The sequence below is a fragment of the Arvicanthis niloticus genome, chromosome 7 (assembly GCF_011762505.2).
Source record: "Arvicanthis niloticus isolate mArvNil1 chromosome 7, mArvNil1.pat.X, whole genome shotgun sequence".
In the NCBI taxonomy this organism is placed as follows: domain Eukaryota; kingdom Metazoa; phylum Chordata; class Mammalia; order Rodentia; family Muridae; genus Arvicanthis; species Arvicanthis niloticus.
In genome coordinates, this window is record NC_047664.1 from 37,458,381 (window position 1) to 37,480,230 (window position 21,850).

The following is a 21,850-nucleotide window of genomic DNA, read 5'->3' on the forward strand; positions in this document are numbered from 1 at the left end:
ACTCTCTGTATCCCACACCAATGCACATAAATTATATCTTTATGTATATATAATTTATACATAGAAAATATCTATAATTTTATGTATATAAATTATACACACCCTAAATAAAATGTATAATTTTTAAAAATTTAAAGAGAAAGTAGACCCAAGCAAAATAAGCTACAAGAAAGAACGAAAGAACGAAAGAACGAAACAAAGAAAGAAAGAAAGAGAAAGAAAGGAAACAAAGTATCCTAGCACTCAGGACTAAGAGGCAGGCAAGATCTCTGGGTTCGAGGCCAGTCTGGTCTACAGAATGAGTTCAGGACAGCCAGGGCTACACAGAGATTTCTGTCTCAAAAAATCAAACAAAACAAAACCCCTCAAAAGGTGGATTGGTGGTATACTCCTTCAACCTCAACACCGAGTCAGTGGATCTGAGTAAGGTCCAATCCAGCCTGGTCTACATAATGGATTTCAGGTCAACCAAAGCTACACTATGAGATAAAAGAAAATATGCAAGCCGGTGGTGGCGCACGCCTTTAATCCCAGCACTTGGGAGGCAGAGGCAGGCGGATTTCTGAGTTTGAGGCCAGCCTGGTCTACAGAGTGAGTTCCAGGACAGCCAGGGCTACACACAGAGAAACCCTGTCTCGAAAAACAAACAAACAAACAAACAAACAAACAAACAAAAAAAGCCAACCAACCAACCAACCAAAAAACAAAACAAACAAAAAAAAAACCAAAAAAACAAAAACAAAACAAAACAAAACAAAAAAAAACAAAAAGAAAGAAAAAATAAAATATGCTCTCCTGCCCCCAAAGCCCAAGTAAACAGTCACACAAGGTGAAGGGTCCCTCCTCATCAGACTCATAGGAGGCTGATTACTTTCCCCTCTCGGTCCAGAGGACCCTCCAGATATGGTTCATGAGTCCCCCGGCATTACAAGAGTAACCTTGTTCTGGGTGGGATTCATTCTTTTATTTCCCTTCCCCCCCCCCCCTTTTTTTTTCCTTCTTCCAGTTTTTTGAGACAGGTTTCTCTGCCTTGACTGTCGTGGAACAGGCTGGCCTGGAACTGAACTCACAGAGATCTACCTGCTTCTTCCTGAGTACTGGGATCAAAGGCGTGCGTCTCTACCGTCTGGTTTATCTACTTTGCCAAGAATGCACTTTCTGGCCTGGTGTGTGGTAATCGAGTGTTTGCCTTGAACGCAGGAGACCCGCGGTTCCATCACCAGCACCACGAAACAGATTCTAAATGTACTTCTAACAAGCAGCCTAAAGGGTATAGTGATAAAAGGCACAGTTCTGTTTGTCCATCTGACAAAGCCTGGAACCCACCTCCAGTCAGACGACACGTGCACATTTCAGTAGCTGTAACCCTATTTTACAGAACAGAGATGCTTTTTTATTTATCTATTCCCTTCTAATGAATGCTAACATAATTTTCAACTTTTCAACATTACTGCTGTTGCAAGTAACGGTTTTCTCTGGAATAGCTCATTGAATCCACTAACTGGCTCGTTGAGTGGCACCCTCTTTCTTCGGGGTTCCTGGTAAACAAAGGATCCCTCAAAAATTGTTCCCCCCACCCCCGAGAGGCTCTCCACAACCCAGGAAGCCGAGGTCACCGGGGCGTCTCTCTTGGTGAGGAAAGAGGGCCCCAAGTATCTGCGCGCACTTTGATGGGCGCAGGGACTAGGTCTTTTACGGCTCACACGCTGTACACGGAGCTGACAGGGCGAGCGCAGGTCCGGCGGGGTGGGGCCGAGCTGCGCGCGACCCTCGGCGCGCTCCGGGAAGCTGGCCCGAGCGACCGCTCTGGTCACCGCGGCCGCGGGCTCTATGACACCGCTCTGGCTGGCAGAACAGGGAGGAGTCGGCGGAGAAGGCGGAGTCTGCGGGGCGCCGAGAGCGTCCGCGCTGACTTCTCGCGGAACCGTGTCGCGAGAATTAGCAAGTCCCGCGCTTGCGCACTGCAGCGGTGGCCAGCGGCGCGTCCGGCGCGTGAAGGGGATCTAGCTAGTGGGAAGGCCAGTGCGGCTCGAGCCCCCGCCACCATGAGCGGGACCTTAGCGAAGATCGCGGAGATCGAAGCCGAGGTAAAAGGCGCAGTCGGCGCTCCCCTCCCGGCCCGAGCATCACTTCTGCAGCGGTACCGCTCCTCCGGTGTTCCGTCCGCGGCGTCAGGGCCTGGGTTTCGCCCCGGTGCCACCAACTCCCTTCGCTCTCTCAGTCAAAGCCTGCACTGCCTCAGCCCCTTACCCATGCAGCCGCCCTTCCTGAGCTCCTGTGGCCTGGGCCTCTCAGCTTGCATCAGCCAGCTCCCTCTCTGCTCTGCCTCCCACTTTCGACACCCAGCCCTTGGCCAGTACTCACTCCGGTTTTCGGCGCATGTCTTCACATGATTTCGGGTTCTCTTGCTTTTCTCTGAGCCACACGACTTCTGTCTCAGACTCTGTGACCTGATCACGTATTTTGAGGTCTTGTCCCTTTATTCCTTGCCTACTTGCCACTGTTGATCCCCTTTTGCACGTCATTGGTTGTGGCGGTAAGATGTGGAAGTAAATTGATTGTACCTGGATAGCATATCCCTGAGAAATTCAGGGCTTTTTAAAGTCAGTAAAGTGGTACCCTTCTAGATCAGGTACGGTAGAAACGAATCAGCAGATGGATTTTAATTCCATCTGTAGATAGGAATTGGAATGACCTTGGGTCCTGTCACTTTGGGCCTCATTTGCTTCTTTTGTAGTGAAGAAGATGAACTGGATATTGGGGAGAGGGAGTTCAGAGTTTATTTTTATCTTTCTTTGTGTGTGTGTGTGGGGGTGGTCAGCATAACTTAGGGTAATCATTCTGTTCAGTCACAGCTTCTGGGATTGAGTTTAGGTCTTCAAGTTTGACAGCAAGCCCACTTAACTTATTCTTTGAGAGTCTGTCTAACTGGCCCTGGATTTTTTTCCCTCCCTCTCTTTTGTTTGGAGACAGGGTCTTGCTAAGTATCTCTGGGTGTCATGGATCTCATTGTATAGATCAAGCTGGCCTTGAACTCAGATAGATCTGCCTCTGCCTCCAGAGTGCTAGCATTAGCCAGGTTTGGATTTTTCTTTTTTAAAAATAGGTGGAGCTCAGGAGGCAGAGGCCAGTGGAACAGTATGAGTTGGATGCCAACCTTGTTTACATAGAAAGTTCTAGGACTGTCAGGACTACATAAAGAGACTTTGTCTCAAGGAAAATAAATAGTTACACTGACATTAGTAGGGTGTAGAAAACCACAACATAATGTTCTCAGCTTTTGGGAGCATTCAGAATTTTTTTTTCTGACATAATGCAGATTTTATGGTTGTAATTCTTCCCTGATAGATGGCTCGGACTCAAAAGAACAAGGCTACAGCACATCACCTTGGACTGCTTAAGGCTCGCCTTGCTAAGCTTCGAAGAGAACTCATCACTCCAAAAGGTGGCGGTGGTGGTGGGCCAGGAGAAGGTTTGTAGTTCCATGGAATATGTGTGTATATATAATATGTATGTGTGGCTTCTGTTAAACTAATACAGATATCTAATGTGTGTATGTGTGTGTTGTATTCCCATAGAAATTTTTTGTTTTTTCTTTCAAGACAGGGTCTCACTATATACCTCTTCTCCTGGAACTCACAGACATCCATTTGCCTCCCAAGTGCTGGGATTAAAAGTGCACACCACTGTGCCTGGCTTCTGAGAATATGTCTGTGCTTAGGAAGACTAGGCATTACTACTTTATTTTCTTTTTTAAATTGAGGTAGGGTCTTACTGATCCTGAAATTCACCAGTTCACCTGACTCTGATTCATCAGGCTTAGGGTCAGGCATATGTTGTCATTGCCTGGCACATGAGTTCTTTCGTATTCTTCGGGCCTTAAAAATTTTACGCTGGGCGGTGGTGGTGCACGCCTTTAATCCTAGCACTTGGGAGGCAGAGGCAGGAGGATTTCTGAGTTCGAGGCCAGCCTGGTCTACAGAGTGAGTTCCAGGACAGCCAGGGCTACACAGAGAAACCCTGTCTCGAAAAACCAAAAAAAAAAAAATTTGCAAAATGGTTATAATTTAAGTGATAAAGGATTTCTTTGTTTTAGTCAAGTAATGCATTAAATTGAATTGTGAATTTCATGCTTGAGTTATATTTTAGAAGTAAGTTAGAAAGTTAGAAAATCAGACCAACAACAATATTAAAAGAATTAGGTGAGGTGTACTGCACTCAAGAATAACACTTGTGTTTTTGATGTTTCTTTACTGTTTTAGGTTTTGATGTGGCCAAGACAGGTGATGCTAGAATTGGATTTGTGGGTTTTCCATCTGTGGGGAAGTCAACTCTGCTAAGTAACTTAGCAGGAGTGTATTCTGAAGTGGCAGCCTATGAATTCACTACTTTGACTACAGTGCCTGGTGTCATCAGATATAAAGGTGCCAAGATCCAGGTGAGTCAGATTTTTCAGGCCAAGAAAGGGAAGAAATCATTGTTGTCATTCATTAAGAAGCACTTCATTAGTAGCCCACGGGATGTCAGGTCTGCCTTTTTAGTTAGTAGGCCCTCATCTCTTAACACTCATCAATAAAGTTATTACACTGAAATAGGGCCCATGAAAATATATGAAAAAAAAAAAAGGTCTGCTTTTTCATCTGACGATGAGGGAAGAACATCTGAGACAGGGCTTTATGCACAAAATGACTTGCAGAAGTGAGTCTTTTTTTAAGAAAAGTTATTTTTTTTTAATTTATTATTTATCTTTATTTCATGTTCATTAATGTTTTGCCTGAATATATATCTGTGTGAAGAGTGTAGGATCCCCTGGAACTAGAGTTATATACAGTTGTAAGCTACCATATGGATGCTGGGAATTGAACTCAGGACCTCTGGAAGAGCAGCCAATGCTCTTAGCTACTGAGCTATTTTTTACAGCTGAAGAAAAGGTCTTATTATATAGTCAAGTCTAGCCTTCAACTCTGAGGTTTGTCCTTGCTGTAGCCTGTAAAGTGCTAGAATTATAAGTATGTGACACTACACTTGGGTTGGCAGTGTCTTGAAGTTAGTGTGTGTCCTACTCATAGTTTCTGTTGCTGTGATGTAATACCATGAGCAGTTGGAGAGGACAGAGTTTATTAGGTTTACACTTCCACAGTATAGCCCATCACTGAAGGAAGTCAGAGCAGGAACCTGGAAGCAGTAGCTAATGTAGAGGTCATGGGTGGGTGCTGCTTACTGGCTTGCTCAGACTGCTTACTTTTTTTATTTTAAATTATTTTTATTTTATTTACATGGGTGTTTTGACTGCATGTATGTCTGTGAGGTTGTTGGATCCCCTAGAACAGGAGTTATAGACAGTTGGAAGTTGCCATGTGTGTGTTGGGTAGAGTAGCCAGATGAGCCATCTCTTCAGCTTCCCAGCCTGCTTTCTTACAGAAGCCAGGACCACTAGCCCGGGGATTGCACTATCTATAATGGACTGGACCCTTCTCCATTGGTCACTAAGAAAATGCTTTACAGTTTTGAGGTTTCTTCCTTTCAGATAATTCTAGGTTGTATCAAATTGGCCTAAGACTAGGCAGCACGATGTAGAATTTCACCAGCCAGAAAAGTAAAAATAAATTCAACACAGCTATCACATGTGCTCTGTACTCTGGAGTACTCCGGAGTACTCTGGAGGCAGAGGTCAGCAGATCTCTGTTAAGATCTCAAGGCCAGGGACATATTTGAAGCAAATGCTTTCCAAGCTTATGTCAAGCTGCATTACTTCGTGAGCTGTGCCATTCATAGCAAGATCGGCAGGAATCGATCTCGTGAAGCCCGGAAGGACCGAATTCCCCCATCATGATTCAGACCTGCTAGTGCTGCACCACAGCCTCCACCAAAGCCCATGTAAAGAGATGGTTTCGTTCATAAGGGCAAAAGGAAAGCTGCTTTGGGAAAAATAAAACAGAAGTTCTACTTAAAAAAAAAAAAAAATCTCCAGGCCAGCTTGGACTTGGTAGATAGTTGTAGGATAGCCAGGGTTGTGTAGGGAAACCCTGTCTCCAAAAAAAGAGAAAAAGTTAAAAAACAAAAACAACAACCCCACCTGTACTGGCACATGTAGTACAAATATTTTAAGCTTATCCCCGACTAGCTTACAAGTGAATGAGACTCACACTATGGTTACTTTATTTGGCTTTGACAATTCCTGGAGAGTAACCCCTAATCTACTCTTTTTTGGGGGCGGGAGGTTTCGAGATATAATCTACTCTTCTAACCGCTGGCCTGGCTGGCTCCCCAGTGGTGTACCCCAGATACTTGCTGTTTCTCCTGGCTATGTGTTCATGGTTCCTCTCCCCTCATGGTGGCTTCCTCCTCATTTTTCCTCTTTCCTGGTTTCTCCTCCTCCCATGAAGTCACTTCTGACCTACCTGCCTCTTAACCCTCTAGTAATTGGTGTAGCCAGTTTATTTAACCAATAGTTTTAAGTCAAGGAACAAGGTTTACACAGCAAAAGCTTGTAAACTGGAGAAGTCACTTAGGCTTAGACCTTCAGGTATAGAGTTTAGCATTACAATACATAGCAATAGACCACAGCGTAACTGGTACATTTTATGGTGATTTGATGTCAGGTAGGAATGATGGAAACGGTGTCTGTAAAGTTAGGTATGACTGAGTTCATTTATTTATTTATTTATTTATTTAAAAAGATTTGTTTATTTTATGTATATGAGTACACTGTCACTGTCTTCAGTCACACCAGAAGAGGTCATCAGATCCCATTACAGATGATTGTGAGCCACCATGTGGTTGCTGGGAAGTGAACTCAGGACCTCTGGAAGAGCAGTGAGTGCTCTTAACCACTGAGCCATCTCTCCAGCCCTTGACTGAGTTTAAAAAGGGCCTTTGTGTATCTGTTAAGGAAGCTAAGTTTTATCCATATAAGACTTGAGCATTTGAGTAATGTATATTAACCTTGTAAAGGCACTTGAGTTTCAGTGTCTTTTTGTTTTTTTCAGGTTGTGCATGTGTGTGTTATGTATATGTGAGCACAGGCTTGCACATGCCTTTCCCCCCTTTTCCCCTTTTCTCCTTCTCTCTCTCTCTCTCTCTCTCTCTCTCTCTCTCTCTCTCTCTCTCTTTCTCTCTCTGCCTCTCTGTGTACTCTGTGTGTGTGTGTGTGTGTGTGTGTGTATGTGTGTGTTTGTGTGTGGTTGGTTCTCTCCTGTTGTGGGTTTTTGGGATTGAACTCTTGTTGGTCAAGTTTACTTGACAAATGCTTTTATCTGCTGAGCCAGTTCTCTGGCCCTATATTTTTAAATTTTCTCTGTTTTTAGTTTAGGATAAACATAATGGGCTTTATTCTTGCGTGTCACACATGCATGTCATTGCACTTTGTTCTCGTTTGTTCTGTACTCCGGCTCTCTGTCCTGCCTTCCATCTCCTTTCCCCTTTCTTCTAACTCCTGATTTTTTTAAGCTACAGGTACTCTGTTGCCTTCTATTTTCCACCCGTTCCCATAATCCCCTTTCTGTGTTTCTAGTTTTGCAATTCTCTTCATAGAAAGTCATACAAGGTCTCATGTAATCATGTTGGCCTCAAATTCAGTTTGTAGCTAATGATAACCTTGGAACTACTGATTCTTCTGCCTCTACCTCAAGTTTCTTGATCATAGGCCTTTGCCACTATAACTGACCTTCCAGTCTTCCATAAAGTATATAGTGCATATGTTTGAAGTTTGTTTGTTTCTTTCTTTTTTTTTTTTTTTCCCTGAGACAGTGTTTTCCTATGTATCCCTGGCTATTCTGGAACTCAGTGTATAGACCAAGCTGGTCTTGAATTTATAGATTATCCTGCCTCTGCCTCCTGGGTGCTGAAATGGTGTACACTACCAGTCCCTACAATGTTAACATCTGATATAACCAAAATAGATAATATTGCTGCAGTAATATGTATTAAACTATAGTTTTTAAGAGAAGTTTTTTGTTGTTGTTTTGTTTGTTTTTCGAGACAGGGTTTCTCTGTGTAGCCCTGGCTGTCTTGGAACTCACTCTGTAGACCAGGCTGGCCTTGAACCCAGAAATCCGTTTGCTTCTGCCTCCCAAGTGCTGGGATTAGAGGTGTGCGCCACCACCGCCCCAATGTTTTTGTACTTTGGAAGTTAGTATCTTTTGAGAAAGGATCTTGCTATTTTTGGCAAGAATACTGCAGAAATTATGTTTTGTCTTATTCCTTATCATGAGGCTTATGATGTTCATGTATTTTATTGATGTTGGTTTTGTATATATGTGTGTATCCATGCTGTGTGTGTGTGTGTGTGTGGACTTACTTGTGTGCATGTAAAGACCAGAGGTTGTGGTCAGAATGTCTTCCTCTATTGCTCTCTACTTTAGTTTTTTGAGACATAGTTTCTTCATTGAACTTGGAACTCATTGTTTTTGGTTTTGCTAGCCCTAGAAATTCCTACCCTACCCCACTTCAGTATGGATTCTGGGGATCTGCACTCAAGTCCTTCTGCTCCCTTTTTTTTTTCTTTTTTAACACCAGCCCCTGTAATCCACCAAGCCCCCATCTCCCAGCCCTGTTAGCATTATTAACCTTTTGTTTTTGAGACAGATTCTTTCTATATAGCTCAACCTGGCCTTGAACTTGAGCTTCTGCCTTTGCATCTGTCATGGGAGCTACAGCTGGCTTGATGTTAGTTTCTGTGAGTTTATTAAGATGGTATTTGCAGAGCTTCTGAACTACGATGTTTTCCTTCAAAGTTAGTAAATGTTTCAGGGAAGATACTTTGGGGAAAGTCTGCATTCTAATTCTCAAGATTTTTTTTATTAGATTTATTGATGTATTTTCCCACATGTGTGCCTGTGCATGACTTGTATGTCTACCTGTACAGTCACAAGAGGGTGTTAGGAGCCCCTCAAAGTGGAGTTACAGATGATTGTGAGCAACTATGTGGGTGTTGGAAACTGAACCTGTGTCTCCCCCCGCCCTTTTTTTTTTTTTTTTTTTTTTTTTTTTGAGACAGGGTTTCTCTGTATAGCTCTGGCTGTCCTCACTCTGTAGACCAGGCTGGCCTGGAACTCAGAAATCCACCTGCCTCTGCCTCCCAAGCGCTGTGATTAAAGGCGTGCACCACCATTGGCTGAACCTGTGTCTTCTCAAAGAGCAGGTTCTTAGTGCTGAGCCATCTTTCCAACTGCTTAACCTGTATGTTACAGTGTTCATATATGTGTTTCAGATTCAAGCAAATTCCTTAAACTTTCTCTACTCCTTTTTGGTGTCTGTTCTGTGACTTTCAGTGCTTTTTTTTTCATTATATTTGTTACTGGATTTCTTTTTGTTTTGTTTTTCGAGACACGGTTTCTCTGTGTAGCCCTGGCTGTCCTGGAACTCGCTCTATAGACCAGGCTGGCCTCAAACTCAGAAATCTGCCTGCCTCTTGTTACTAGATTTCTAATGGAAGAGCTGTCCTTCGCTCATTTATTCAGTAATTTATATAAATGTTGGGTTGTGGGTATTTTGTTTTATTGTTATAATTCAGTGTTGCATGTACTTACATTTTGTCAGCTTTGACCATTAGAAAGGTTTTGTTCGTTCCGTTTTCTCTTTTTAGTTTTTCGAGACAGGGTTTCTCTGTGTAGCCCGGCTGTCCTGGAACTCTGGCCTGTCACACAGGTAGCATAGAGGTGATCTAAACTGTTTCACTCTGGTCTGGTTGTGGGAGCTGGGGGAGCTACTGGCCATACAGATGATGCAAAGGTCACCTAGATTATTAGCCACCTCTGGTCCTGCTTTTGTGAGCTTGGTCTGGTCTGACTCTTCAGACAGCATGAGGCTCACACCTAGGCTGTTAGGCACTTCTAGTCCCAGCCTCAGGGGCAGGAAACAGGGTATCCATTTTTCTCCTTTGAAAAGACAATCCTGCAGGTATAACATTTCTGAGTTCCCTAATGTTATCTGAGTTCAAGGACCTTTGTGCTCCCAACACAAAGAAAGGTTGGAACTTAGTTTTAATAAATTTTAGATACTAGAGAAATACTAGTATCAAAGAGGATACTTGTCAGTGTGATTGGTCTATTTGTATTTATAACTGATTGTTCCTTTCTTTCCCCATTCTTATTCTTGCAGCTCCTGGATCTCCCAGGTATTATTGAAGGTGCCAAGGATGGGAAAGGTAGAGGTCGTCAAGTCATTGCAGGTCAGTGGTCTGGGGCTATCCTCTGAGGTATCACAGATAGCTTCTGTTGGATAACACTCTTTTAATTACCCATTTCTGTAAGTTCTGGCCATTGCACATGTCATCTTCACTTTTTTCACCAACATGATCTTTATTCAGTAGAAATCCTTAATTTTGATGCATTGTAATTTGCCTCTAATATTTTTTGGATTTATTTTATATGTATTATTTATAAGGATTGCTTTGGCTGTGTTTATATGTGTGTACCACATGTGTGCCTAGTGCCTAGGGAGGCCAGAAGAGGTCATATCCCCTTGAACTGGGCTTATAAGGGCCTGCCATCATGCCCACCATTTTTATTTTTTAAAAATTTTTTAATTTTTTTAGCATCAGTTCTGGGGATCAAACTCAGGCCCTGATGTGACTACTTTACTTACTGAACTATCTCCCCAGTCTTAGAAGTTCTTATCTTTATCTTTCCTTAGATTTTGTTGTTATTATTTATATTTATTTTTGTGTGAGTGTTTTGTCTGCATGCATGTGTAGCTTAGGCTCATGGAAGTCAGAAGAGTACATTGGATCCCTTGGAACTGGAATTATGGGTGTTTATGAATGCTAGGAAACAAACCTAGGTTCTTTGCAAGAACAAGTGCTTTCAATCATTGAGTCCTATCTTCAGCCTTGGGACTTAGTATTCTTTTTATTTATTTATTTATTTATTTATTTTTTGAGACAGGGTTTCTCTGTGTTGTCCTGGCTGTCCTGGACTAGGGACTTAGTATTCTTAATATTTATAATGCTTTTAGTTTCTATGACAGAATATGTCACTAAAAAATTAAAAGGAGAAAAGATTTATTTTGATTTAATATCACAGGGAGGACCTAACAACATCTTATATTGGTCAGGAGAAGAGGTGGAGGAAAGAGAAAGAGGATAAAGAGGGGACAGTCTAATAAATTCATAAAAAGATTCAACATTGTCATTGCCACCAGAAAGAGAAGTCATTAAATACTAATTAGTAATACCACTGACTGTTGGTAAGGATGCGAAGTACTTGGGAGATTCTATTCACTGCTAATGGGAGTATAAACTTATATAAATACTTAGGCGACTATTTAAGTTTCTGATAATCTATATTTGTGATTTGATTCGACAGTTTGACTGGTATGTATCTAGGAAAAGTGAAAACTTATCTACAGAAAGACTTCTACATGACTGTTTATAGCAGACTCAAATTACACCTCCAAGTAAAAAAATAATACATATGTCCCTCCGAAGGTTAATAGCAGGTAATAGATTACTATTCAGTTATAAAAGAAACAAGTTGCTGATATGTATACAGTGTGGAATACAATATTAAGAAGTGTCAGAATAAAATATTTGAGCAGAAAAGATGATATTCCATTTTTGTGAAATTCTTTTTTTTTTTTTTTTGGTTTTTCGAGACAAGGTTTCTCTGTGTAGTTCTGGCTGTCCTGGAACTCACTCTGTAGACCAGGCTGGCCTCGAACTCAGAAATCCGCCTGCCTCTGCCTCCCAAGTGCTGGGACTAAAGGCGTGCGCCACCACTGCCCGGCGTGAAATTCTAAAATGTATAAATTACCTATAGTGATAGAAATTGACTGGCTTGTTTTTCTTTTTTTTTTTTTTTTTTTCTTATTCTTATTTCTTTTTTAAATTTGTCTTTTTTGTTTGTTTGTTTTGTTTTTTTAATAATGTATGTCAGTACACCAAATAGTCCTTTGGGCATCTGATCCCATTACAGATGTTTGTGAGTCATCATGTGGTTGCTGGGAATTGAACTCAGGACTTCTGGAAGCTCAGTCAGTGCTCTTAACCCCTCTCCAGCCCCCACAGGCTTATTTTTGACATAGTCTCACATAGACTGGTTGACTTTAATTTGTTATGTAGTTGAGCCTGTCCTGAACTTTGTGCTGGGATTGCAAGTGTTTGATGCTACAACTATCTTGACTATCCTGATTATTGTGGTGATTATATACCATTAAATCATGTGCTAAACAACTACAGTTTGTTTTTGTAAATTGTAATTCCATAAGGTTGATTAAATTATGTTAATTGAGGGCTAGAGAGAGAGGTCAGTGGTTAAGAGCACTGGCTGGTCTTGCAGAGAGGATCCAGGTTTGATTCTCAATACCCATATGGCAGCTTACAACCCTCTGTGTCTCCAGTTTCAGAGGATCTTCTGACCTTTGGGAGGAGTGTTCAGGCAAACACTCATGCACATTAAAAAACAATGTAATAATTTTAGAGTTTGTACTTTTAAAACATTTTCTAAACTTATTTGTAGTTTATTATTTGATATATATCTTTCTTTTGATTGTCTTAATCATATGAGAGATGGGTCAGTTTTCTGGGTGGTTATCTGATGACTTTAAGACATAACTGCAAATTGATAACTAGTATAAATATTTGGAAGTCTTAACCATTTTATATGTATATAAAAAGAAAAACCATCTCAGCCAGGGGCTACAAACACTTCTGTTTGAGTTTAAATTCTGTTTGAGGCTGTATGTATTCAACTTAGGGTATCATTTTTACCCTCAGTGGCCCGAACGTGTAATTTGATCTTGATTGTTCTGGATGTCCTAAAACCCTTGGGACATAAGAAGATAATTGAAAATGAGTTGGAAGGCTTTGGGATTCGCTTGAACAGCAAACCCCCCAACATCGGCTTTAAGAAGAAAGACAAGGGAGGCATTAATCTCACAGCCACTGTAAGTGGGGAAGGTGACCCGGGGCAGATCTGCTGCTGAGGAATTGCAGTGAACAGTGGATTCAAGTGTGTGGAAATGAATAATTTGGGAATTTTCTGGCTTTTTCCTGCCTTTCATCCCATGACCTTTTTAATGACTGTTAAGAAAGACAAGGTTACAACAGGAGTCATTCTCAGAATTACTTTTTCAACTCTATCTCTTTTTGTTCTCTGCCTAGGGTGGTACAGACATTTGGATCAATATTTCTATGAATTAGTTGCCAATATCTTATGCTTTCATTTATTTATCATGTCTTTATAAAGCACTAACCAGAGGGCAAGCATTATTTTAAGCTCTGGAGAGTGACAGAGGGCAGGAGGATGTAGAGGTAGGCACAAAGTAGTCACTGACCTTCGTAAGTGAACAGTTAATGAGGAAATAGTAGACAAAAGTGTCAGATGGAGAGTAAAATAGGGAACTTGAGGAGGCTGGATTGGTCCTCCTCCCCAGACTCTGTCTCAGGTGGGCCTCAGACTTGCAGTATAGCTGAAAATTACTTTGAACTCCTGCTTTTCCTGCTTCTGCCTCTTGAGACTTGGAGTGACAAGTGTGCCTCAGGCTGTCCTTGAATTCACAGAGGTCAGTTTGCCTCTTCCTCTCTAGTGCTGGGATTAAAGGCCTGTGCCACCACACCTGGCTGTGGGGCTACCTTTCTAAGTGCACTGTTCAGTGAAATACTCACCGGGATGACCTGAGAGTGTTATCCAACTGCATATCCTGGGGAAGTGTGAGTGAACAAGCCCTTGGAAAGTAGCCAGAAAGGGCATAAGCCATCAATTATATTCTGACCTGGGCAATAACCTTGACTCATTCGAATATTTTTTAATATTTTAAAAGTTTTTATTCATTTTTACTTTACAAGTATGAGTGTTTTGCCTACATTTATGTATATCACATTTGTGCAGTGCCTGAGGAGACCAAAAGAGGGCATCTAATTCCCTGAAGTTACAGACAGTTGTGAGCTGCCATGCTGAAGCTGGGAGCTGAAATCAGGTTTTCTGCAAATGCTCTCAACTGCTGAGCCATCTCTCCAGCCCTGACCTTTTTTTCTTTTCTTTCTTTTTTTTTTTTTAATTATATATTTTAGTGTTTTGAGACAAGGCCTTTTGTATACCAGGCTGGTCATGGACTTGGTATATTTCCAAGGCTTACCTGATTCTCCTTTCACCTCTTATGTATTAGAGTCATAAGCATATGGTACCATACCTGACTTTTAGACTTAGGTTCTAATGGAATCCAAATACACTTTTGTGTTTAATTGGTGTAAGAGATACAAAAAAGGAACCGGGGCTGGAGAGATGGCTCAGTGGTTAAGAGCACTGATTGCTCTTCTAGAGGTCCTGAGTTCAATTCCCAGCAACCACATGGTGGCTCACAACCATCTGATGTCCTCTTCTGGTGAATCTGAAGAGACCAATGGTGTACTCATATACATGAAATAAATAAATCTTAAAAAAACAAAAAAACAAAGAAGGAACTGTGTAAGAGATTGTTACAATGGTTCTTTGAAGAACTATGTCTTGTAGTATAGTGGCATATTCCTGCAATTTCAGTAGTTTGGAAGTTGAGGCAGACCAATTGTGAGATTGAAATACCTTGGGCTACATAGCAAAACCCTGTCTCAAAAACAAAAGGCTTTGTTTGGTTTGGCACTTGAAAGATAGAGGCAAGTGGATATTCTGAGTTCTAGCACAGCTAGAATTTCACAAAGAAACCCTATCTTAAACCATAAAAGAAACCTTTTTTGTTGTTTTTTTGTTTTTGTTTGTTTTGTGCATATCGCTGTTTTCTCTGCATAATACATTAATGCATTTACTTGTGTGTCTGGTGCTAGGAGGCCAAAGATGGTATTTTTAGACAGGGTCACACTATGAAGTACTAGGTAGCCTAGAAGTCTCTATGGAGACCATATTGGTTTTGAATTCAAAAGAGTTCTGCTTTCCTCTGCCTGCTGATACTGGCATTAAAGATGTCCATCACCAAGCTAGTTAATGACCTCTTTTTTAAAAAATTACATTTTATTTTGTATATGTGTGTGTGTGGGGGGGCCTTGTATGGTGTGGGAGAGTGGTGAAGTGAGTGTTCGTTGTGTTGGTCAGAGGAGAAATTATAGACATCAGTTTTCTCTTCCAACTGTGGGTCCTGATAATTGAATTCAGGGTGTTAGGCTTGGCAGCAAGCCTTTTGCCTGCTGAGCATCTTACTTTGAAAACTTCATTTTATTTTTTAAAATTTTGTGTATATGTGGAGGGGTCTGGTATTTCCTTGTGAGTTCAGGTGCCTAAGGAATCAAGATGGTGTCAGGCCCCTAGAATTAAGAGTCACAGGTGTTTGTGAGCCTCCTTAGGTGGATACTTGGAATGAACTGTGATTCTCTGCAGGAACAGCAAGTACTCTTAACTGCTGAGCCATCTCTCCAGCCCCCCTGGTAACTTCTTAAAGCAGGGTTGTAACAGGAGTAGAGGTAGGCGATTCCAAACGCAGCCAGTAGAGCCTCACGGTGAATAAAAGGTGCTTGTGCTTCTTTGAAGACCTGTGTCTTGTAGTGTAAGAGGTGATTGTGAATTTTTTTCCTGAACTAGAAAAATGAACTTTTATTATACATCTGTACTTTTATTATACATCTGTACTTTTATTATACATCTGAACTTTTATTATACATCTGTACTTTTATTATACATTTTGCACTTTTTTTTTTTTGACACTTTTGCAGTGCAAAGTCATAGGAAGATCAGGACAGTGGATTTGAGATACTAACTAAATATCTTAGGAATGCCTTTGGCAAACATTCTAGACTGGAGATTAAATTTGGTGTTAGCCAGAAGCCTAGCTGGTATCATTAAGGCTATAAGTATAGATAGAAAATTTAAGACAAGACAATTTAAGAAGGAAAACTGGGGAAAATTAGACTGTTAACGAGACCAAATAAAGAAAATGTTTTTGATAGAAGAAAATTGAGCACTGTTATCAAAAAAAGTTTTGGTCAATGAATTAAGGTCAGAGAATTACCTGAGAGTTCAGATAATCATAGGTTTAAGCTAGCTTTCCCAGGAGATAGGCCCAATTATTTTGAATTTATGTCTTATTTTATTTGAATTTATGTCTTTGAATTAGCTATTGTTAATAACTCTGTTAGATGGCTTGAACAACAGGATTATCAAAGTGATTGTTACGCTGATACTGAAATTAGGACTCTGCCCTAATGACCTGTTCTCTGTCACATTCTGAGATACTGAATATAGGACTTCAGTATATGAATTACAGGGAATGGGCTAGGATACAGGGTGCAGTTTGGTACATTACACACCTACCTATGAGTTTAGAAAGTTTTTTTAGTTATATTCTACTATAAATTACTTACTCTCATCCAGGGCAATGTAATAAGTTTATATTTTAGCTAGAATTTTCTGGGCACAGGGCTAGGTAGGATACAGCTCAGTAGGTAGGATGCTTGCTTAGCATGTACAGAGCCTTGGGTTAAATTCATAGCACCACATTAACAGAGCATGTGTTGCATGCCTGTGATCCAGGCCCTTGGGAATTATAGTTAGGAGGATTAGCTATTCTTGGCTACTTGGTGAATTTGAAATCATTCTGAAAAAGAAAAGTGCATAGAGGCTGGGCATGGTGGTGTATGCCTTTAATTATAGCACCCAGGCAGAGGATGGTTGATGTTTGTAAGTTTCAGGCCAGCTAGAGCTATGTACTAAGACACTGTCTCAAAAAGAAAAGGACATGTTTCCTCATTCTCCCTGATTTGTCATTGTATCCTCTTGTCTGTGCAGTGCCCTCAGAGTGAACTAGATGCTGAAACAGTGAAGAGCATCCTGGCTGAATATAAAATTCATAACGCTGATGTGACTTTGCGTAGTGATGCCACAGCTGATGACCTCATTGACGTGGTTGAAGGAAACAGGTACTTAGTGCGTCTTTGTGACTGAGTTTAAACAAACTGAGGGAAACAAACAATAGATCTGGAAGATGTGGACCAAGGCAACCCCAGCCGTGCTGTTGTCCAGTATAGTGGAGCCTTGAGTTCTTCAGCTGTCATGTTTGGGTTGGTCTTCTTTTTTAACTTCTTCCCTAGCTCTGCAGTTTGATCAATAATGATAATGTTTCCTGTTTCAGTTACTTGCTGTGATCTATGCTGCCTCTTCAGCTCTGTCAAGTGGTTGTTGAAGAGAGGGGGGACAGTCTGCTCTCTCCAGTTGCTCAATTGAGCAGTTGTTTAGGCCATTTTGCAGAAGTCAGGAGAGTGCCAAGATGTGCCTCTTCCATGCATCCTAACTGTATATGGCCGAAACCTTGTTCTATAAAATATACTACTGTTAGCACTTGAGTAATTTAAAACAGTCTGTTGACATTATTCCTAACATTTACAGAGAATCTTCTTACTTTTTGTGTTTATTTAAAGAATTAGATTTTAACTGAAAACAAATGCTTTTGGTATTTTAAGTGAAGCAGCGAAAATCTGAGAAGTTGCGATTTGCCTAATTTCTAGTAATCTTAGCTGTGATACTGATTGGACACTAGGAGTTTAACATTTCTAAATGATATACTTTAAAAATAAATTTAGGGCTGGAGAGATGGCTCAGTGGTTAGGAGCACTGACTGCTCTTCCAAAGGTCCTGAGTTCAAGTCCCAGCAACCACATGGTGGCTCACAACCATCTGTAATGGGATCTGATGACCTCTTCTGGTGTGTCTGAAGACAGTGACAGTGTGCTCATATACATAAAATAAATAAGTCTTTAAAAATAAATAAAATAAATTTAAAGGCACACATCTTTAATCCAAGAAGCAGGCAGGTTTTTGAGTTAGAGGCCAGCCTGGTCTCAAATTGAGTTCTTTTTTTTTTTTTTTTTTTTTGGTTTTTCAAGACAGGGTTTCTCTGTAGCTCTGGCTGTCCTGGACCTCACTCTGTAGACCAGGCTGGCCTCGAACTCAGAAATCCACCTGCCTCTGCCTCCCAAGTGCTGGGATTAAAGGCATGCGCCACCACCGCCCGGCTCAAATTGAGTTCTAAGGCAGCAAGGACTAGCTGTTCAAAAACTAAAAGTTTAGTTTTTAAAAATTACCTTGAGCTGGGTCTATTACAATTCAGTGACTCAGTGCTAGCCTACCATGCACAAGGCTCTACTCTTATGTGTATGTACTTGGACCTGTGCAAGTGCCTAAGGAGTCCAGAAGAGGGCATCCGCTGCAGGCCAGGGAGGGGTCCCCTGGAGTTACAGGCAGTGTGGGTGGTGGGAACCAAAGTGAGGGCTTGTGGAGGAGCAGCAAGTGCTCTTGATTGCCGCGCTCTCTAGCTCCTTGCATTCATTTTGTAGAGAACTAAAAAAAAATTATTATTTTTGTATGTGTGTGAGAAAGAGACAGAGACGTATTTGTGAGTGTGGATATGATGGTCACATGTGGAGGTCAGAGGACAACTTGGTGGAGTTGGTTTTCCTTGCACCTTCAGTTCTAGGGATCAGACATGGGCAGGGCATCAGGCTTGCCCAGGAGGTGCTTTTACTTGCTACTTCCTGTGATGATGATAGCTTTGGAGAGCCTCTGATTTGGGGCTTAGGTGAAGGAACACTAGTGGTAGTCACTGTTTTGTCAGCAATCCAAGTTAATAACATTTCTTTTCCTTCCATAGAGTTTATATTCCCTGTATCTATGTATTGAATAAGATTGATCAGATCTCCATTGAGGAGTTGGATATCATCTATAAGGTGCCTCACTGTGTACCCATTTCTGCTCATCACCGCTGGAATTTTGATGACCTTTTGGAGAAGATCTGGGACTATCTGAAACTAGTGAGAATGTGAGTTTTAATGATAGCTTTTGGAGATCTGTAACAAAATGGCTCTTTTTCTGGAGATAGAAGTGCTTTCTATAGACCGGTGGTCATGTTGCGGGTTCTGTCCTCAGATTGGAGGTCCCCGTGGCCTGATGTCAGTGATAGAGGGCTGGTTTATGTTCAGATCATGCACACTTTTAAGACAGCAGTAACCTTGTGTCTTTTCTCTGTTCTAGTTACACCAAACCCAAAGGCCAGTTACCAGATTACACATCTCCAGTAGTACTACCTTATTCTAGGACCACCGTGGAAGATTTCTGCATGAAGATTCATAAGAATCTTATCAAGGAATTTAAATAGTAAGGAAGCATCATGGGCATGTGGGCCTCCTTTTCTTATGAGTCACTGACTTCATTAATAGTACTAACTCTTAGAGGAGGATTAAAGAAACCAGGTAACAAAGAGGCTTCTGAAGGGATTTTTTGATTTCTCACTGTCCCTTTTTGTAATTTGATATGGCCTCACTGTGTAGTCTTGGCTAGTCTGGAACTTGCTTTTTAAACCAGGCTAGCCTTGAGCTTATAGGTCATTGAGGTCTGCCTACCTCTGTCTCCTGACAACTGCGGTTATAGGTGTGTCCTAACATGACTGCCTTCCTCTTACTGGTTTTTTAAACTTTTTTTTATTTTTATGTCTGTCTGTCTGCCTGCCTGCCTGCCTGTCTCAGTGTGGTGCTGGGAATCAAACTTTTGTTCTCTGCAAGAGCAGCAATGCTCTCAGCCACTTAGCCATCTCTCTAGCTCCCTCTCAATGCCTTCTGAAACATGGTTTCTCTGTGTAGCCCTGGCTATCCTGGAACTCACTCTGTAGACCAGGCTAGCCTTGAACTCATAGAGAGCCACCTGGTTCTGCCCCTCAAATGTCGGAATTAAAAGTGTATGGTACCATGGCCTAACTTTCTCAGTACGTTCTTAAAGCCATGCCTACCTGATTGGAGCAAGAGGAGTTCCAGAAGCCTCTTTAACTCAGGAGTGTTTAGTGGGGTATAGGTTTCTGCTTTGCCCTCATTAATTCACCTTCTCTTTGGCAGATATTATTAGTTTTAGGGGCTGGGGAGATGACATTCAGTGGATAAGAGTGCATGCATTGAAAGCAAGAAGACCTGAGTTCAAATCCCCTGCTGTCACATAAAAGTTGTGCATGCCCCACATGCCTGTAAGCCCAGCATTAGAGACAGGTGGAGGCTGCAAGCTTGCTGTCTTCTGGAGAAGTTGTATGTGCACTTAACTACTTAGCCACCTTTCTAGCCTGTTTTTCTTTCCTTTTTTTTTTTTGAAACATGGTTTCTCTGTGTAATATCCATGGTTGTCCTGGAACTCACAAAGATTTACCTGCCTCTTCTTCCTACGTGCTGGGATTAAAAGTATCTTTCACTCCTGGCCCAGCCCATTTAAATTTGAATTGGCTGTGGAATGACAGCAGTTCCATGACCCAGTGTGCAGCACTGATCCAGCAAGTGGCTTTGATTGTTTATTCTGATATATTTAGAAGAGGGCTTTTGTCTGTTGTAGTTCTGTGTCTTTTAAGATCCAGGATGCTAAATTTTGGCAACTAGGCAGTCAGGACAACAGCTGCTTTTTCCTGCCACTGACTCTCTGTTCCTCTCCATACAGCGCTTTGGTCTGGGGTCTCTCTGTGAAACATAATCCTCAGAAAGTGGGTAAAGATCATACGTTGGAAGATGAAGACGTCATTCAGATTGTGAAGAAGTGAAATCCTATTCCCATCTGCTGGCTGGCACAGCAGTGTCCTTATGACCAAGTACCTTCCTCAGCCCCTTCTGTCTTTGGCAGCCTCTGGATTGGGATGCAGGGATGGATATGGAGACTTCCAAACTGGAATGCCACTTTTTTTTTTTTTTTTTTTTTTTGGAGATAGGGTTTCATGTATTTCAGGCTGTTTTTGAACTCTTTGCAATTGATGCTTACCTAGAATTCCTTATTCATCAGTCTCCATCTCCCAAGTGCTGTGCTTACGCTGTGTACCTGGAACACCTCAGCAACATCACCTTCCCTACTTTGGTGTCACTTCTATTGAACTGTATAAAAACCTGGTGGGCCAACTGGCCATGTGTCATTCATTGCCAGGTTTGCTGTGGGAGGAGGTAAATGAGGAAACATCTGCTCTGTCATAGGAAATGGGACATGTGGTGTCCATTTGTTCATTGGTGGTGTGCTATAATGATAGACTTTCACCTGGTCTTGGCTTTCTGTCCTTTTAAGTGGTCCTTCTCAGGACACTGGGCAGAGGAAGGTGTAATAGGTAAAGTTAACTGTGGGTTTCCTCCAACACTGCTGTTTTGAGACTAGTCTGGGTAGCAGTGGCTGGATTGCTGTGATGAGGTGGAGTAGGGCTTGAGTTGAGAGTTTTCTATTAGCTGTGCACTGAAAAAGATGACTCAGTTTTAGTGAGCCTCAGTTTCATCGTGTGATACAGGAATAGTGGGGCAAGGACATTAACTTTTTAAGGTTGGGATTGCTGGTATTAAGGGGTGGGTTTTGGGAGTTGCTTAGCACAGTGTCAGTCACTGGAAATATTCACTGTATGGTGGGTGGTTCCTGTTGCCACTCAGCCTGTTTTCTGTTGTTGTTGTTTTTTTGTTTTTTGTTTTTCTCTTGAAACAGGGTTTCTCTGTGTAGCCCTGGCTGTCCTGGAACTCACTCTGTAGACCAACTTTTAGAAGTCTCTGTGGTGCTTATCACACACTGCCCTTTGCTCACGGCTTGTCCTGCTGCCCTAGAGCTAGCTCTTTTCCTTTCTCTGAGTTTAATTAACACTGTCATTGGATTCAGGTTGGTCTCTCAAGCCTCAGTATACCTACTGGTTTGTCACTGGGACATTGACTGATAGGATATGATTGAAAGCCTGTCCCCACACTACAATGACGAATGGCTTTTAGAACTGGAATTTCCGGCTCGGTTTCTTCCCCAGTGAGAGCCTAGATTTTTGAGAGTCCTCAGGCCAAGCAAGATTCACTTTGCTTAAACTTTGTACTTCCGGATGCTGAAGAGAGAAGGAAATCCAAATCCTGTGCAAGGCCTCAGTTGTTTGAAGAGGTCTTGAGTCCATTGTTTAGTAC

At 41.7% G+C, this 21,850-nt stretch overlaps 1 protein-coding gene across 1 annotated transcript; it reads left to right on the forward strand.

Moving 5' to 3' along the window:
* The first annotated feature begins 1,927 nt into the window (after nt 1-1,927).
* Drg1 (developmentally regulated GTP binding protein 1) lies at nt 1,928-20,836 on the forward strand. The gene is made up of 9 exons (XM_034508938.2): nt 1,928-2,087; nt 3,349-3,472; nt 4,263-4,438; nt 10,102-10,171; nt 12,716-12,885; nt 16,710-16,840; nt 18,568-18,735; nt 18,948-19,070; nt 20,385-20,836. Exons 1-9 carry the CDS (start codon nt 2,046-2,048, stop codon nt 20,482-20,484), a joined length of 1,104 nt encoding a protein of 367 aa, XP_034364829.1. The 5' UTR covers nt 1,928-2,045; the 3' UTR covers nt 20,485-20,836.
* Nucleotides 20,837-21,850: the final 1,014 nt, after the last annotated feature.

Excerpts from the sequence above, each read along its gene's own strand:
- Drg1 (XM_034508938.2), top strand. The coding sequence starts at position 2,046 with ATGAGCGGGACCTTAGCGAAGATCGCGGAGATCGAAGCCGAG. Across the intron at positions 10,172-12,715 it reads AGGTCGTCAAGTCATTGCAG|TGGCCCGAACGTGTAATTTG; the intron begins GTCAGTGGTCTG and ends TTTTACCCTCAG. Across the intron at positions 16,841-18,567 it reads GACGTGGTTGAAGGAAACAG|AGTTTATATTCCCTGTATCT; the intron begins GTACTTAGTGCG and ends TTCCTTCCATAG.